This window comes from Sorex fumeus, unplaced genomic scaffold, assembly GCF_029834395.1.
Source record: "Sorex fumeus unplaced genomic scaffold, SorFum_2.1 ptg000021l, whole genome shotgun sequence".
Lineage (NCBI taxonomy): Eukaryota > Metazoa > Chordata > Mammalia > Eulipotyphla > Soricidae > Sorex > Sorex fumeus.
Window position 1 is genome coordinate 6,476,253 of NW_026606078.1, and position 18,627 is coordinate 6,494,879.

At 39.8% G+C, this 18,627-nt stretch overlaps 1 protein-coding gene across 1 annotated transcript in view; it reads left to right on the forward strand.

Annotated features, from left to right (window-relative positions):
• GPR137B (G protein-coupled receptor 137B) overlaps window positions 1-10,900 on the forward strand; it is a 49,921-nt gene extending 39,021 nt beyond the window's left edge. Inside the window, exons 4-7 of the mRNA XM_056113573.1 lie at window positions 625-774; window positions 3,944-4,072; window positions 7,372-7,496; window positions 8,082-10,900. Coding sequence (XP_055969548.1) covers window positions 625-774; window positions 3,944-4,072; window positions 7,372-7,496; window positions 8,082-8,193 — 516 coding nt within the window. The 3' untranslated portion in view covers window positions 8,194-10,900. The remainder of the gene's footprint in view (window positions 1-624; window positions 775-3,943; window positions 4,073-7,371; window positions 7,497-8,081) is intronic.
• Window positions 10,901-18,627: the final 7,727 nt, after the last annotated feature.

Sequence of the window (18,627 nt, forward strand, 5' to 3'; positions counted from 1 at the left end):
TTTAACATTAGTGACTCTAAATTCAAAACTCAAACATCGATTTCTGATTTGGGGTTATATGAATGTTTCTAGCTAAGTCCCTTCAGTTGAGTTTGGGAATGGATATCTTTAGGGGTTGGGGCACAAATCACTGATAGCTGTGTAATACCAAGCCCATAGTTACAGCAGGACTGTATTTCTCATAGCCTAGAAGATTCTGGGTTTTGAAAAGGTTCTTACTGCCTGGAGTGCCTGTAAGCATAACTCTCTTCTAGCCACTGCTCTGAGAGTGCTTGGTTGTCCCCAAACCAGAGACAGGTTCTGGGCTCATTCGCTGAGGCCATCCTCTTCAAGCTGAGCAAGTGGCACTGAAAAATGTAGCAGAAGACTTGATTTTCTTCTTGTTATAAATCCCCAGCTTATTTTAACTCTGTTGAAAGTATCTCCACTAGTCCCATGTTCGAATCACCTGTTTGAAGGTGACTTGAAATTTTGTAAGGGTGGATTTAGAATGGGGTTTGCATCCCAGGCTGGAGGCTCGCAACCCTTCAGGGATGCGAGGCCCAGACACAGCATGTTCTGGGAGGGGCCTGGCATCCTGGACCTGAGCTGGGGGATCCCTCATGGCTCCCTCTGCTTTTCCAGGGCTCCTCTGTGTGTCAAGTGACGGCCATCGGCGTGACTGTCATCCTGCTCTACACCTCCCGAGCCTGCTACAACCTATTCACCTTGTCATTTTCTCAGAGCAAGAGTGTACACTCCTTTGATTATGACTGGTACAATGTCTCAGACCAGGTGAGTCGGGGCTGGGTGTTACCTGGGCAGCAGGCCTGTGCTCTGTGGCAGGCGAAACCACATGCTTCTCAACTGAGCTGGGCAGTCTCTTGTGGAATCTAATCTCAGCTGTCAAATGGGATTATAGTTCCATCTTACTTCTAAATAAAGTGGGATGGACACACACATTAACATACACATCTCTCTCGGTCTCTCTCTCTCTCTCTCTCTCTCTCTCTCTCCTTCTTTATACCACTTCTGGGGCACTTCCAAGTTAAACATAGTTTTCTTAAAATTACTTCCACATAAGAATGGGCACTGATGGAGGGATGGGTACTCGATCATTGTATAACTGAAACCCAAGCACAAAAATTTATAAGTCTACAACTGTACCTCATGGTGTTTTACTAATAAAAATTAAAAAAAATTAAACATTAAAGACTTGAAAATAAAAAAAATTACTTCCACATAAATGTAAGAAGTTTCTTTACATAGGATAATTTCTGCAAATCTAGACTAATTGTATTAAGATTTCTGAAAAATACTTAAAAGTTTCAATTTATGGAGATTTTGGGGGGTAGTTTTTGGGCCACATGACTGGTACTCAGGGCTTACTCCTGTCTCTGTATCCAGGTATTACTCTTGGTAGGGATTGGTGGACTGTAGGGAGATAGAACCTGATCAGTTGCATGCAAAGCAAGTATCCTACCTTTTGTACTATTACTCAGGCCATTGGGGGAATTTTTTTTAAAAATTAGTGGAGCCTACAACACCCGATAAGAGAGAGAGAACAAAAGGGAATGCCCTGCCACAGAGGCAGGGTGGGGTGGGGGAGATGGGGGGTGGGAGGGATACTGGGATCCGTGGTGGTGGGAAATGGGCACTGGTGGAGGGATGGGTATTTGATCATTGTATAATTGAAACCCAAGTACAAAAATTTGTAAGTCTACAACTGTACCTCATGGTGTCTCACTAATAAAAATTAAAAAGTTAGTGGAGCCTATAAATTAACAGAATATGAGGAAATCTAGACAAAAGTGTCTGAAGATATAAAGCTCGTTGTACCAGTGGCCTTAACATAATACTTTAAAAAAATTTTTTATTAGTGAACCACCATGAGGTACAAATCTTTGTGCTTGGGTTTCAGTTATACAATGATTGAGTACTCATCCCTTCACCAGTGCCCATTTTCCAGCACCACGGATCCCAGTATCCCTCCCACTCCCCATCCCCCCATCCCACCCTGCCTCTGTGGCAGGGCATTCCCTTTTGTTCTCTCTCTCCTTTTGGGTGCTGTGGTTTGCAAAAGAGGCATTGAGTGGCAATCATGTTCGGTCTGTAGTCTACTTTCAGCATTGAGGATCCTCTCAATACCCTTTATTTGTTGCTCCCTTCTCTATCTGAGCTGCCTTTTCCCCTAGCATGTGTGGCTGGCCTCCAAGCCATGGAGTGAACCTCCTGGTACTAATCTTGGCTATTTTTGTAAGTTAGTCTCCTATTTTGTTACTTTATATTCCCCAGATGAATGCAATCTTTCTGTCTGTACCTCTCTTTCTGACTCATTTCACTTAGCATGATACTTACCACTTAATTTTTTTTTAAAAAAGCATACTGTAAACTCATGTTGCCAAGTAAATGAGCAAGTAGCATCAGGCATCTGATGAAAAAGAATGAATTAGCACTCAGTCATTTGATAGGTAGCAATTTTTTATCTCTCGCCCTGGACAAAGTGCAGAGGATGCAGAATTAACAGAGCCACTCTTTGCCTGTATAAATTTACGTTCACTGAATAAGAGAGATATAGAGAAAAAGCAATCACAATAAAGAAAGAATACTTTTCTGATAGGAGTCTATTGAACTGAATTGCAAAAAATCCTTAGCCTGTCCCGGAAAAGTCCTGGATAGCCAGTGTATCCAGATCTCCTAACAGTCCTCAACAGTCCTCAAAACTTGAACTGAATCAAGACTGAAGGCAAGAAAAATGATCAGTTAAGCCTGTGAAGACAAGATAAAGTTCAGAGGAGGCTCGTGGAAGGTGTCACTGGGAAGGATTCAGACACCACCACCATGAACCCAGACTAATACCACAGACACACGATGGAAGAAAGTCGAGTGAGCGCTGCTGCATATATGCCCGGCTTTGAGAAAAGCAAATGCACAAGCATCTCAACTTCATGGTGGTACTTGAGAGGCATTCATAATAGAGGTTTTTTTTGTTTTGTATAAATGAATAATTTGTGGTGTTAGCCATTTGTAAGATGTAGTTCAGCAGCATTAAATGATCACTTTTCACAGGCAGTTCACACTGGATAACTCTCAGCACCATCCTCCTGCAGAATGCATTTCAACTTGCAAAAATGAAACTCTTAATCTGTTTTTTTTTGGGTCACACCCAGCAATGCATAGGGGTCACTCCTGGCTCTGCACTCAGGAGCTACCCCTAGCAGTGCTCAGGGGACCGTATGGGATGCTGGGAATTGAACCCGGGTCAGCCACGTGCAAGGCGAACGCTCTACCTGCCGTGCTATTGCTCCAGCCCCAAAACTCCGTTAACAGATTTTCTTTTAACGAAATAATTTTATTTCTTCTTTCCATTCGGAAATTACACTTCTTTTTTTCAATTTTGGGTCACACCTGGCATTGCTCTGGGCTGTTCTCAGCAGTGCTCATGGGACAATATTGTGTTGGGGATGGAACCTGGGCCTGCTGCTTGTAAGGCATGCATTCAGCTCATTGAATTATTTATCTGGCCCTCAGCTAAGAGATTTATTAGGAGAATATTTACTTATAGATATCTGGATCCATAGATGCAAGGAAAACAAGTGACAAGGTGCAGGTGTTATTTATGTGGATTGGAAAACAAACAATATGCTATCAAGGTACATACAATTATTGAAGTCAGCTTAAATTTAAGTGAGAAATTTAATTTGGACATAAGATTCTGGAGAGTGAAATAGTAAATCAGATTGGCAGTGTCTTGTTTTTGAACGTGTTGAGGAAGATAACCATCTAATCTGCATGGATTAAAAGACTTCTCATCTGAGATCTGAAGCATTAGTATTATATTATTTTTGCATATATGTTTTAGGGGGATATATTTATATTAAAATTTGTCTCAGTATTTGGAAGAGTCAAACTTAATTCCTCTGTTTTTGGCTTAGTGCCTCTCATTTTTTTCTCTTCACTACAGGCAGATTTGAAGAATCAGCTGGGAGATGCTGGATATGTAGTGTTTGGAGTCGTTCTTTTCGTGTGGGAACTATTACCTACCACGTTAGTAGTTTACTTCTTCCGAGTGAGAAATCCCACAAAGGACCTTGTAAGTGTGATATGAGCCATTTGATATGAGCCAAAAGTACCACATAATTCCAATCACCAAACAACCAGAATTTTTTCTTTTTCATTAGAGCCTCATTCATTTAATAGTGATCTAAAAAATGTATGCGTCTGTTTGAGGTTTTGTTTTTGCTTGGGACCACACATGATGGTATTTAATACTTATTCCTGGATCTGGCTCAGGGGTCACTCCTGGCTTGGCTTTGCTTAGGGAACCATATGTGGTATCAGGGATCTAATCTGGTTGGCTGCATGTAAGGCAAGTCTATTATCTTTACCTCTGTACTATCTCATGCCTACTTACATATTCTCTCTCTCTCTCTCTCTCTCTCTCTCTCTCTCTCTCTCTCTTTGTGTGTGAGAGAGAGAGAAGAAGAAAATATCTGTTTAGCGTAGCATAATTTTTTTTACATAAAATATTTTTGCATTTCAAAGCCCGAAGATAGTAATTAACTATGTTTTAGAACCAGCGTGGGCCCACTAGTATTTGAGCCTAGTCTTGTTAAGAATCAGTTCACATTTTTTTCTCCCAGCAGAGGAAAGCAGAATGGCAATTCTGTTCTTTTCTCCGCAGGGATTAGTGAGTGGTGTGATATGGGGATAGAAGACTTCACATTTTCTTTTCTACTCCTCCTCAACCCTTACCTGCTCCCTGACAACCTATAAACTTGGTTGGCAGAAATGTGACTCAGGGAAATACAAACATTGTAGATAATTCTAAAATCATTTCCCTAATTGGGTTACGTTTCTGCCAATCAACTTTATAGGTTTTCTGGGGGTACAGTGCATTGTTGAGAGGTAGTTCCTGGGAACTTTGCTCCATAAATGATTTTAATCACATTAACTAGTAGTACAATTTTGAGTCACTGACCTATGAAACCTATAGGAAAGAATAGTGAATGTTTTGGGCCAGTATAAGCGAAGTGCAGGTGTTAAAAAAAAAGTATAGCTATAATAAACAACCTCTTGTCTTATCTTGATATAATCTGAATAGTTACTAATGATCCATTAAAAAATGTGCTGGGGCAGAGGCAATAGTTCAATGGGTTAGGCATTTGCCTTGCATGCAGCCAATTTGGGTTCGATCCCTGTATTCCATATAGTTCCCCAAGCTTGCCTGGTGTAATTCCTCAGCATAGAGCCAAGAATAACCCTGGAGTATTACCAGATGTGACCCCAAAACCTGAAAAAAAAGAAAAAAGGGAGCATAATATATAGGTGAATAACTGAATTTCCCTCTATTTAGTATAGTGATTTGATTGCTTTAACAAAGACAATCTTAGGTGATTCTTTTAAAAAACTAATTATGTGTTGGTGTCAGAGTTTTGATGGTGCTAAAGCAGCCACACCATTTGTGCAAGTGTTGCCACAATGGAAGAGGCAAATAAAAACTTAACATACCAATTATGAGAACAATTATGACTTTGAATATCCCTGAAAGCACCTTGAAGCCCCTCCATCAGTCCCAGTGGATCAAACTGATAACTTTCCTTAGTGAGTTCAATGGTTTTTTTTTTTGCTTTTTGGGTCACACCCGGCAATGCTCAGGGTTTGCTCTTGGCTCATGCACTCAGGAATTACTCCTGGCGGTGCTCGGGGGACCATATGGGATGCTGGGAATAGAACCCGGGTCGGCCATGTTGACTGCGTGCAAGGCAAACGCCCTACCTGCTGTGCTATCGCTCCAGCCCCTGAATGGTTCTTTTATGTCCTGAATGGTATCTCCCTAATTTACCACAAGGAAGTAAATTGAGTATAAAGGATGCATAATCATAAATAAAAAAACTATTTCCCCCTTTTTGTTTTACTTCCCTGTCCCCCACCCACCTATCCACCCCAGTCCCCTCATCGTTGTTAATCATTGTTGCACACTCTGGGGTTTGTACACTCGTTTGCAGTGCTTGCATGGTGGGGTGGGCTGGGGGCACACGCTTTGCTTCAGTTGTGGCTATCACTCCATTCTTGGGCTGAGATGCTTGCAGGGAGAGGGCAGGTAATGTCACTATGATTGCACTCAGCTTGTGGTGTTGCACCAGGGAGTAAACTGGCTTCATGCCCGCAAGGCAGATGGTCCTCCATAGCCCTCCTAGGACCCTCTCCTCCAGTTCCCTGATGCTATCCTTTGAAGCACAGATGTTTTTAATTTTGCTGGAGCCCTGTGTTCTGTCTTTTCTTTCCCTGCTTAATACTTTTGGTATCATATCTAAGAATCCTTTGTGTAACTCTTAGACCATGAAGATTTTCCCCTATACTGCATCCTCAGAATTTTTTAGTTTCTTCTCTTAAGCGTAGGTATTTAATCCATCTTGAGTTACTTTCTGTATTTTATGTGAAGTAAGGGTCCAACAGAATTTTCGTCATAGATATAACTGAACAGCTCTGAGTCATAAATTTTAGGACATCTCATTATGTAAATTCACCTTGCCACCTATATTTGGCCATATTTAGTCTTTGAAAAGCAGGAATTCACATAGAGAATTATATAACAGTCTTTATACAATAGCCTTTCCTCTGTATTGGTTAACATTTTTGTTGTTGTTTTTAGTTTTGGGATCACAGCTGGCTATTCTCAGGGCTTACTCCTGGCTCTGCACCTAGGGCTCACTCCTGGCTGTGATATGGGGACTGTATGTGGTTCTGGGAAATGAAATCTTTTCAGGTCAGCCACATGAGAAGGAAGCACCCTGCTTGCTCTACTCTCTCTGTCCAGCACCCTATTGTTTAACTTATAAAATGATCACCAATGATATCAAAGGATATCAAAGGATAGTATTGATATCAACTGCTAGATTTTATGCAAGATTTGGGTGTCATAATACAGTTCTAATCTTCTGCGTACTTGAACCAATCATTTGACATTTTTTTGATTTGCACTCAGCTTGAGGATTGAAAACAGAAGAAACGACATATAAAGATAGGCAGACTTATATCCAATTTGGGACTATTTAGTTTGCCCAAATTAGCCATTATCTGACTTTTAAAGAATAATTATAACAATAAGATTTTGGCCATATTGATAAAAGAAAAAGTTAATATATGAAAATCTCGTCAAGAATATAGGTTGGCAGTAGAATACTTGATCTGGGTTCATCCTCCAGACACACACACACACACACACACACACACATACACACACACACGTGCGCGCGCATGCACATATACACACTCCAGTCAAACAGATGCAACATTATTCCAGTTGCATCAAATCTCTCTAGTCTCCTGCTCAAATAAAGATGAGCTAGAGCTTCTGAAAGCAAACTGAAACAGTAACTGTCTTTCCAGACCAGCCCTGGAATGGTCCCAAGTCATGGATTCAGTCCCCGATCCTATTTCTTTGACAACCCTAGAAGATATGACAGTGATGATGACCTCGCGTGGAATATTGCCCCTCAGGGGCTCCAAGGAAGGTAAGGCCCTGGTTCACTTGAGAGAGAGACACATGCTGAAGAGGGGCAAGGGCTGCAATCAGATCTGAAAACAGAAGGAAAATTCCTGCATTAAAGATTCTGGAGCTGGAGTTAGGGTGAGACCGAAAGAAAAGGAGCAGACACACCCCTGACTGTGTGAGATGAACAGCCCTAGCAGCAACCCAGAACATGGGTGCTGGACTCCTCCCCCCAGAGTTTAGGCTGCGCAAGGGAAGGATAAAAGCTCCTGAGGTTCTGTGGCTCTTTGCGGAGCATTCTACTTTCTGTGCTAGAGGCTCCTAAAAGTCTATGCAGCTTTTAGAGGAGATACAGATACAGCTTGTGGCCCAAACATTTCCTTACACAGAGTATTTGGGTTAGGGCTCTTACTTCTGGGCTCTCCAGTATTCAGTGTTCAGTAGACTTTTACAGGCAGACTTCTAGCTTCCTTCCTATTTGAAGAAGCTGCTTTTAAAAACTCTGCTGTTGTTTGTAGTTTAGAGAAACCCCTAAAATAAGCACGACATCCATAAAAGTACAGTGTTTCAAGTCACTAAACTTTTTCTTTTTTGTTTTCTCTCCTAGCTTTGCTCCTGACTACTATGATTGGGGACAACAGACGAACAGCTTCTCGGCCCAAGTAGGGACTGTACAAGCCCACTCAGTTTTGGATCCTGATAAAACAAGTCGCGAGTAGCCTCAGTTCCCAGGTTTCTGGGCCACTTGTTAAAGAACTGACGATGACAGCTGGAATTTTAGGGCACTTTCTCTTAAGAAATAGGACTGGATTTTTTTTTATATTACAAGTTTTTAATGACTTCATAGGACCAAGCAATAATGTAGATCGATACAGCCTTATTTTAGTACTAAAAAGAGAGCCTGGCACCTATTTCAGTGGGTATAATTTAAACTTAAAAAAAAAACCTGTACTTTTATAAAGACGTATTTTATGTAACTTAAATAATAATGCTAAGCTATATTAGGTGTTTTTGAGAATGTTATTGAAATACATGTTGTAGTTTGCACAGACTTCTATGCATAATTCACTTTAAAAGTAGAAAAGATGGTGGATTTTTGAGGCTTTTAGACTAAAGAATTCCTCAGATCCTCACCTTTTCTCAGAATCTCACCTCCACATTGGTAGATACTAGAAAGCCAATTGCAACTCCAGTGTTAAAGCCTAATGGAATATCAGCAACTTATAAGGGAACAGACTCCTTAAAATTCAGATGGTTGGGTCTCAAAGAATCCTGAATCTTGCCAAAAGCTTGGTGTTCACAGGTCATGAATATGTATGCTTCAATAAGTTGATAATGTTAAAGATGGAGAGAATTGACTTAGCTATTAAAACTTACTATACTATATTAACAGATTTTTGCATATTTTTCAGCCCTTTGGAATTTAATATTCATTACCTCAAAGTTCAGCAGAACTGCCCTCAAATTACTCATTACATTCAAGGATAAAATGTTTCCTAAAAGAAGTTAATAACGAAGTTTTTTTTTTGCTAAAACTCTGGAATCCTAATAATTTATGGAATCCTAATAATTTTCTTTGTGCTGTCCAATCACATTTAATAGTACGGCTTTAGATTTTTTAAATAACTCTTGAGAGCAGCCTCCTAGAAGCGCCTTGTTTAAAATGGGAAAGCATTTTCTTCTCGATTGACTCCTTACTTTTGGCTATTTAAAAGGACTTGTTCCAGACAATTGCCTATAAGCCATCTTTCATTTAAATGAAAAACATTTGTCATGAAATATGAATTTCCCAAACCCTAAGTTTCAGTTCTGCAGTTGTAGAATCTGCCTCTACAGCTCTAATTTACCCCAAACAGATAAGGTAGAGGAAGTCCTGTTTCCAGGGGGAAAGTCTCATTTTGCTCTGCTCAAGAAATCTCACCTGTGGAGACAGAGGGAGGGATAGATGAGGGGGACAAACAAGAAGAAACTTACATTGCTAAATCCTACCTGTGTCTACCTATGTGATGAAACGCACTAAAATTGGTTTTTATTTTCCACTTGGTTCTTTAGGATTAATTTGCCTTCAGACATCGATTTCAGAGATTAGACAACTTATTTTCTGTTTATTTTGATAATATTTCAAATGGGAATCCCAAATTTTAAATGGATTATGGTTGACTTTTTTTTATTTGTATAGAGTAATTTTACCTCACATAAAAATCCCACACACCAACATTTTTGCATAAACTTTCAGTAGATAGAATTTGAGTCACTAATCACTTAAAACAGTTACTATCAGGGAAACGAAGATACTAAAGCAAAGTATTATTACTGTGGATTATTCAGCTAGTCTCAAAGTATTGTACGCTATTATTTTAAATAGCTTCAAGACACCCTACTGGTCACATCATAGAGCTTGGTTATTAATACAAGAATTTAAAGGTAGACCCACTCAGCACAAGAGCCTAAAACTCTCAAATGGGACCAGACTGATAGTACAGCAGGTAATGAGGCTTGCCTTGCACATGGCCAACCTGGGTTTGATCCTCGGCACCCTATATGGTCTCCCAGGCCCACCAGGAGTTACCCTTGAGCACAGAGCTAAGAGTAAGCCCTGAGCACTGCTGGGTGTGACCCCCAAACTGACCAAACAAAAAGACAAAACCTCACAAATCAGCTGAGGATATAAAAGTATTTTAAAATATGCTAAAAAAATCACTAAAATCATGTGATTGTTACAGAGTCTTTATTTTTACTGACAGGAGAGTGGAAAGATCAGGCATTAACTGATTAAAAAGCTCTATTTTTGGTAATAAAGCTGCTATTGACCTTTCTAATTGTAAAGGATAAAACTGTCCTAAGTGCCTATTTTTTTCCCGTATGTTTTTAAAAAAGTGTTGCTAGCACACAAGTGCAATTAACATTGATAAGAAAATTTCACTAGGATTTTATCGAACAATCTTTCATAGTAAACATCCAGGTAAACTCTGTGGTCTATTGTAGGAATAGAAAGCAGAAGGAAATTAAAATTTCCTGCAATCACTTCATTTACATGTGCTGCTAAAAACACTGGCAGGGCTACTCCTTATGTAAAATAATAAAGTCTCAGAGAAGGCAAAGAATGTTAATTACTGGTTTTAAAAGTCCCAGATGTCCTCTTTAAAGCAACATGATGAAATTAAAACCTTGATTTCAGAGTATAAACTTAACTCTGAAAGAAGCAGTAGTGTCACTGAAGATCACTATCATTATGTCTGATTCTACACTAATAGAGGACGTATGAATATTTCTGCACATCTGTTGGATGTCCACATGTTGCTCTCCACCAATGGAGTTGGCTGAGAATTTTAATTGATTTGATAGTTTATGTGTGTCCTTTGTTTTTCTCTTTATAACTAACCAATTTAATTGAGCTCTTGATTAAAATATTCAAACTGTGTTACACATAGCTGTGAACTGTCGTACGTTTTGACTCTTCAATACAGTATGTAGTCTGCCCTTACTCATCATATTCCAAATCTCAATGAATGCCACAAACCAGATAATACCAAACCCCATACATAGGCTTTTCCCTTTACATACCTGCATGTGACCAAGCGTAATCCATGTTAGGCACAGTAAAAATTAAAAATAAAAAATGGACAATTATAACAGCATATGGTAGTGAATTAGCTATTTTTTCGACACTCTTGAAGGCGTTCCAAGCCACTCTCTTCCTCCTGCACAGCTTGGGTGCCAGGTCATTTGTCATGTTGACTTCTTGACCTAGGTAAACATAGCTGTTGCATTCAGAGATGGTCGTTCCGTTGAGAGCGAATGGGGCATCAGGAACGAGGCTGTTCCTCATAAACATTGTCTTCGTAAGATTCAGCTGTAGTCCTACCTTTCCACACTCACGGTCGAAGAAATAGCTACGAGGACGAAGAACCTCTGGCTCTGGGCACATCTCTTTGATTCCACTGTTCTTCCTGCATTAACATATGCCTCAGAGACCTGGGCCCTACGCAAACAGGATGAGAACGCTATTCGGTCTCCCAAAGAGGAATTGAAAGAGCTATGCTTGGAATATCACGTTTCACTCAAATGAGAGAAAGAATCCGGAGTTCCGACATCCGACGATCAAGAATCAGGGATGCTGTCTCGTTTGCCAAGGTGTCAAAAATCAGATGGGCTGGTCACGTAATGAGATTTAAAGATGACCACTGGACTAGAGCTTTTATCGACTGGATTCCATGGGATGTCAAAAGACCGCATGGCCGCCCACCTACCAGATGGTCAGACTTCTTCATCAAGATCATGAACGATCGGTTTGAGGCTCTTCATGTTCCTAGAGCGAACAGACGCCATTGGGCTACACTAGCACGTGACAGGGACAAATGGAGACGTTACTGGCGCCCGCTCGAGCAAATCGACGATTAACGGGAAATCAAGTGATCAAGTGAAGTGATGGTAGTGAAAGTTATGTGAATATATCTCAAATATTTGATTGTACTGTCTTCACCATTCTTGTGATGTGAGATGATTGTAGAGTACATGGTGAGATGAACTAAGATGAATGACATCATCACAGCAATGTAGTATTAGATTACTGCTGACCGTCCAGTGGTACAGAAGAGGAGGCATTTTAGGTGATCCTTGATTACCAGTGGTTTGGGTGTCTGGAGTAGAAACTATGGGTGGGGATTCTCAACAGGCAATTGTATTGCACCACATAATTCTCACCAGCACATAACTGTCACCACATGACTATTGAATTCTCTCTCTTTTTTTTTTCCAAATATTGGCTGAGGGAATACAGGGATAAAGTGCTTGCTTTGCATGTGGCTGGCCTTGATTTGATTCCCAGCAACCGTATATGGTCCCCCAACCACTGTCAGGAGTGATCTTTAAGCTCAGAGCCAGGAGTAAGCCTTGAGCACCTTGAGTGTGGCCCCAAAATAAAACCCCCAAAATATTGGTTTATAAATATTTAGAAAAGCTTCACATAATGGTCACACCCTACCTTTTAGCAAAATAAATATAATTGTCATAAAATCTATGACTAGTATGTGATAAAATCTTTTGCGAAATCTTCTGGAAGAATATTACAATCAAAAGTGACTTAGTAACTCATCATTCCTGCAGAGGTGATAATCCTTCCATGATTTTTTTTTAAAAATACTGTTTATTATTAAGCTTGAAAACCATTTCAGCATTCTAAACATATACCAAAGTATGTGTGAGCATGTTGTAAATTGTTTAATATGGAAGTTCTGAACTGTCATTGGTACAATGGCTCTTGGTTTTGCTAACAATGAAGAGTTCTACAGTTGGTTGAAGAACAAAGTTGGCAACTGCCTCAAGTAACTCAAAAAAACCTCAAACACTTCTCATGCCAACTGACCCCGCATTGCCACCGTTTAGGTATATTAAGTCCAGATTGTAGTCTGAATCAATTGCTGATATATACCAGCTAGGTATATGTAATGCTGACAAACCAACTGGCATTTTTTATATGTGTTTTTCATAATAAACAATTGTAGTGATGATAGACCAAAGGAAGGAGATAAAAATCCTCCCTTCAGTATTTTTGTTTTTGTGTTTTTGTTTCTTTTGGGGGGCCATACCCATTGGTACTCAGGGATTACTCATGACTCTACACTTAGGGAGAGGCTGGGGGGCCCTAAAGGATATCAGGACCAAACCCTGGTCAGTCGTGTGCAAGGGAAGAGCCCTACTTTCTGAACCATCTCTGTCACTACCCCCCAGCATTTTTGTAGCAGACATTCAGAATAACCAGGGGAAGCCTATTAATTGCCAATTATTTCATTTCCAGAACTTTTTTTTTGCACTTACAGAATAAAATTAGTATCAGCCGTTTCTCTATTACATCTGCCATTACATGGGAAGTTGTTTTTTCTTCTTTCTTTCTTTCCTTCCTTTCTTTCTTTCTTTCTTTCTTTCTTTCTTTCTTTCTTTCTTCTTTTTGAGAGCTCTTGGGTTTTTCACAAGACTGTGCCTAGCTTTATCATGCCTTGCAGCTTTACCACATAGGACCAGAGTTAATGTTTCTTTTCATTTTCTGTGCCCTGGTGCCTTTTTCATGAATGTAGTTCTATTGGCATCTTCTTCCATAAAAGCCTGATTTCATCATCCACATCTCCACCACTGAAGAGACTTATTTTGGATGTTTCCTTTCTCCTTAAACATTTTCAACTCAGTGGGAAATTTGACGGCTTTTTATTTGTAGGTGCCATCATTCCATCAATTTGGGGACAGTTTTAGGAACTGAAGTTCAAAGCCTCACAGGCAAGGCATGAACTTGACCACTGAATCATATCCAAGGCTCCCTCTCCAAACACTGTCAAGCAAACACTGTCCTCCCGTTGTTCATTGATTTTGCTTGAGCAGGCCCAGTAACTCTGGAGGCCCAGAGTCTCCATTTTGAGACTTCTTGTTACTGTGTTTGGCATATCAAATACGTTACGGGTAGCTTGCCAGGCTTTGCCGGCGGGCGATACTCTCGGTAGCTTGCCTGGCTTTCCGAGAGGGGCGGAGGAATCGAACCCGGCTCAGCCGGGCTAGCTGCGCGCAAGGCAAACACCCTTCCGCTGTGCTATCGCTCCATCCAAGGCTCCCTCTCCAGTAATTAAAAACTACAAAATAATCCAAACATATTCCTGAATTTATTTACAGAGTGGCTATTAGTAGAGTAAGTTTCTTTTGTGGAGATGGGTGTAGGGAGGATTGGACCACACTCAGTGGTGCTCATGGCATTCTCATGACTCTGTCACCATGGATGACTCCTGGCAATGCTCACAAGACTGTGCGGTGCCAGCAATCAAACCAGGGTTGGCCACATGTAAGGCAAGAGCTTGGACCCCTGTACTATTTCTCTGGACCCTAGAATAAGTTTTGTAATTGGTGGATTTATGATTAAATGAGTCTAAGTGTTTAAAATTTTCAAGATTTCCACCTAGGACAAAACTCTAACATCTTGCTCTCACTTTAGATTACTTAGTAAGATAGAGAATAGGTCTAATCAGAGACACGCTTATAAAGTGCATTTCTATTTAAAAAAATCTTTTTTAAAGAGATTTGTAAGTATGGTCTGTTTCGATTTTTGTTGTTGTTGTTGTTTTTGCTTTTTGGGTCACACCCGGAGATACACAGGGGTTACTCCTGGCGGTGCTCGGGGGACCATATGGGATGCTGGGAATTGAACCCGGGTCGGCCACGTGCAAGGCAAAACCCCCTACCGCTGTGCTATCGCTCCAGCCCCCTGTTTTGATGGTTCTTAGGACTTCTCATGGTCAAGATCAGGGCTACATACTTTTTTTCCACCTGCAATCCTGTTCACCCAAGAAGAAGAGTAGGGCCTGGTACTGCAACAAACACCTCAAATTCTTGCATGATTATTTCTGAATTAGTTTTCTTTGTTGTGTGTGTAGAAACCACTCACTATTCTCAATTTTTTTCACAACTACCACGTTTCATTTATATGACTCCATATGGGGTTGCAACCCACAGTTTAAACTACAGTCTCGATGGAAGAGTATTGGAAAGGATGGATGAGGCTAAACCAGGGGAACTGCCATCAGACTGAAGATAAACTAAAGAGAAGAAACATTTTAGAGGAGAAAGTGAAGTGAAGGGAATGGTACTCAACATCTCTCGAGTACGTTTTCTAACCTAGACAAACAGGTATTTGTCATGTATCTGTGGTCCTATTTTTGGATCTTAGCAGGGATTGGAAAGCCTTTGCATCCAAGGGTCAGAAGTCATTTACAGCAGCCAGTGATGTTTCTGTACTCCCAACCTGATCTGTGTTGATTCTTAGGATCTGGCCACACTGATGGGGTCACTCATTGTGAGACTGAGTTGACTTCCAAGTCCCTTGTTGGGGTTTACAATCTGCAGATTCAAATATACTGACTCAGTGACTCCATTTGCATTCTAGGGTTCCTCCAAAGCTGAATTCCTTACCCCTATGTCTTGCGCTGTGGCTAGGACCTATGCTCTATCCCCACTCCCAAAAACTGATTATACTGGCCAACATGAATCCATTAGCCTTCAGACCTGGGTGCCTTTTGTACCTTGGGTGCTCTATTATTCAGAATATTGATACCTTATGTCTCTGAACTTTAGCCTAGACAGAACTACCTCAGTTTTTCCATCCCATGAAGCTTATATTTGATCATTGTATAATTGAAACCCAAGCACAAAAAATTGTAAATCTACAACTGTAAAAAAAATAAAATAAAAAAAATGGAAAAAAAATAAATATCTGCATATAAGTTAATAGATCAGCAATAAAATTTCTGAATGTTTAAAAAAAAAATTCTAAGTCATGGCCTTCCTTGAGGGCATTAGCTGAAGTATTTAAAGGGCATTACTCAGATAAGCAGAATCTTTGTTCAATTTGTTGCTAAATGTCTTTGATGAGTTCACCTGTTCCGAATCTGGGCCTTAGGTTTCTAAACTTAAAACCTGTCAAAGGGAGCAGAAAACTCACTGGGAGGTATATTCCATCAAGAAATTCACATGGAAATTATTAATGTCAGAATGTTAAGTGGTTAATACTCACTTTGTTTTTACCAAAAACAAAACATTAGTTTGGGATGTTATTAATCAATCTGACAGTGTGATGGTTTTGGCAAATGGACATTCTCGGGATGTATTCCCACCATAAACACAAACCCAGTTAGGGTACAGAATGCATGTTACATAATGACAGGGACATGTTTTGCTCATTGATGTCTTACTAACTCCTACAACAGTGAGTAAACAATCATATTCTGTTAATTTGGAGGATACTTTTAGAGGTAGGTTCACTTACGCTACTATCTACTGTGTAATGATTTAAGTGTAATACTCATTTAAGGGTCCTGATATCTGATCAGTCTTTGAGAGATACCCAAGTTTGGACAAGTAATTAATAATAGATTTAGAAATAAAAAAGGATTTTATATCAAAATGATTCTCAAATCATTCTTAGGGGCTGTGTTAAAACAGAAGCACTGAGATGAAATTCTGTGTGGCCCCACACACCTTTCCTTTTGACCCTCATTTGTCTGGTCATGGGCAGAGAGAGTACTTAACACAGCTTTGTGTGTGTGTGTGTGTGTGTGTGTGTGTGTGTGTGTGTGTGTTTAATATATCTATTATCAGGTAAGCAAGCTGTAATGTTAATAGTGAGGGGCTAGAGTTAGTACAAGGGTTAAGATGTTTGTCTTGCATGGCCAATCACACTTCAATTCTCAGCTCTCCATAAGGTCCCCTGACACGAGTAGCCCTTGGGCACTGCTGGGTGTGCCTCCCCATATCCCTCCCCACCTCAATTCAACAGAATAGTGGTAAGTGGTTAAAGTGCAACCCATGGGACAAACACTTGAGTTAGGCAGTTTTAGTATGATCCTATGTTAAAGGAAATTTCAAAGCTCATAAAAATTAAGGTTGCATTGAGGGAGAAAAGGTGGGTGGGGCTCAACACACCAGAAAATAAAATCTAGACTCTTTAAGTAATTAAAATAATGTGATAATGGTACAAGAATAAAGAAACCAATTTTAAAAAATTGTATTAAGTGAAAAATACTTATGGTTTTAGATATAAATACAGCAACTCAAACTTGTAGGGAAAAAATGAACCATTCAAAAAACTGTATTGGGGGCTGGAGTGATAGCACAACGGGTAGGGCATTTGCCTTGCATGCAGCCGACCCGGGTTTGATTCCCAGCATCCCATATGGTCCCCCGCGCACCGCCAGAAGTAATTCCTGAGTGCATGAGCCAGGAGTAACCCTGTGCATCGCAAAAAGCAAAAACCTGTATGACCTGTGTGACCCAAAAAGCAAAAAACAAACAAACAAAAACCTGTATTGGGAAAACTGAATAATATTTGGGGGGAAGCATAACATAACTTCACACCAGGAGACTATCTAAAGGAATCAAAATTGATGTTTTAAAAAAACAAAGTTACAGAAGGAAATACACTACCAAGTGGTGAAAAGACATTCTAACTATGACTTAGAGACCAGAAACCACTTAAAATTAATCAGACTGAATTAAAAATTTGGTTGGCAGGGGCTGGAGAGATATGGGGGTTAGGGCACTTGCCTTGCATGCAGTGAACCCAGTTAGATCCCTGGCATCATATCTGGTCCCAGGAGTGATCCCTAAGCACAAAGCCAGGAGTAAAGAACAAGACTTGAGCATTGCTGGGTGTGGCCCAAAACTCCCCATCCCCTCAGCATAAAAAACTAAAAAAAAAAAAAACACCATTTTCTAAGAAATAACATCATATGCAAAGTCTGAAAACATGGAAAAATTTAAAATATTGCTTTTTACAAAGGACTAAGATTCCTTATAAGGTACTATTAAAGATTAAGAAAAGATCAACAATAGGAAAATGAGCAAAAGATGTGAACACACAAAAAGAAATATAAATAGCTCAAACATTTTAAAATGTGGACAACCTCACTTGTGTTAAGTAAAATATAAACTATAAGTACTGATAAATCTGCATAGGTTGGCAACTTTTAAATAACATCTCTGTTGCTGAAGTGGTGGATGAGCAAGCACTATCTTAAATTGCAGGTGATTGTGTGAATTGGTACCCACCTCTAATGGAGCAGAATATTTAACTATCTCTCAAAATGACAAACGTGGGTCTTTGACCCAAAATTTCATTTTGGGCAATTTATTCTAAAAGTACTTATTTACGTACATGTGAAATGACAGATGTACTAGATCTGGAAATAATCCAAAAGCCCACTATTAAGGTATTGGTTAATTGTATTACAATCATACAACAGAATACAAAATACTATTAAACTTAAGTTCTTTTAAGTTATTTAGTGACATAAGAAAATTTTAAGGGACAGGGCACTTGCCTTGGCATGACACACACATGATTCCCTGACCACCAACAGGAATGATCACTCAGCACAGAGCCAGGAGTAATCTCTGAGAAACTCCAGGTATGGCTGCCAAACTATACAAACATAAATATACACACACATCCATATACATATTCAAACAGTATATGATGCCACTCTTGGTAAAACTGAAAAATAAGGTCACCTGGATATGTGTAAAGTATAAATGAGAACATAAAACCAAGAACAGAGTTATTTATGAGAGGGAGTGGAGTGACCCCAAAGAAACCTGGATATCCTACAGTATAGTTATAT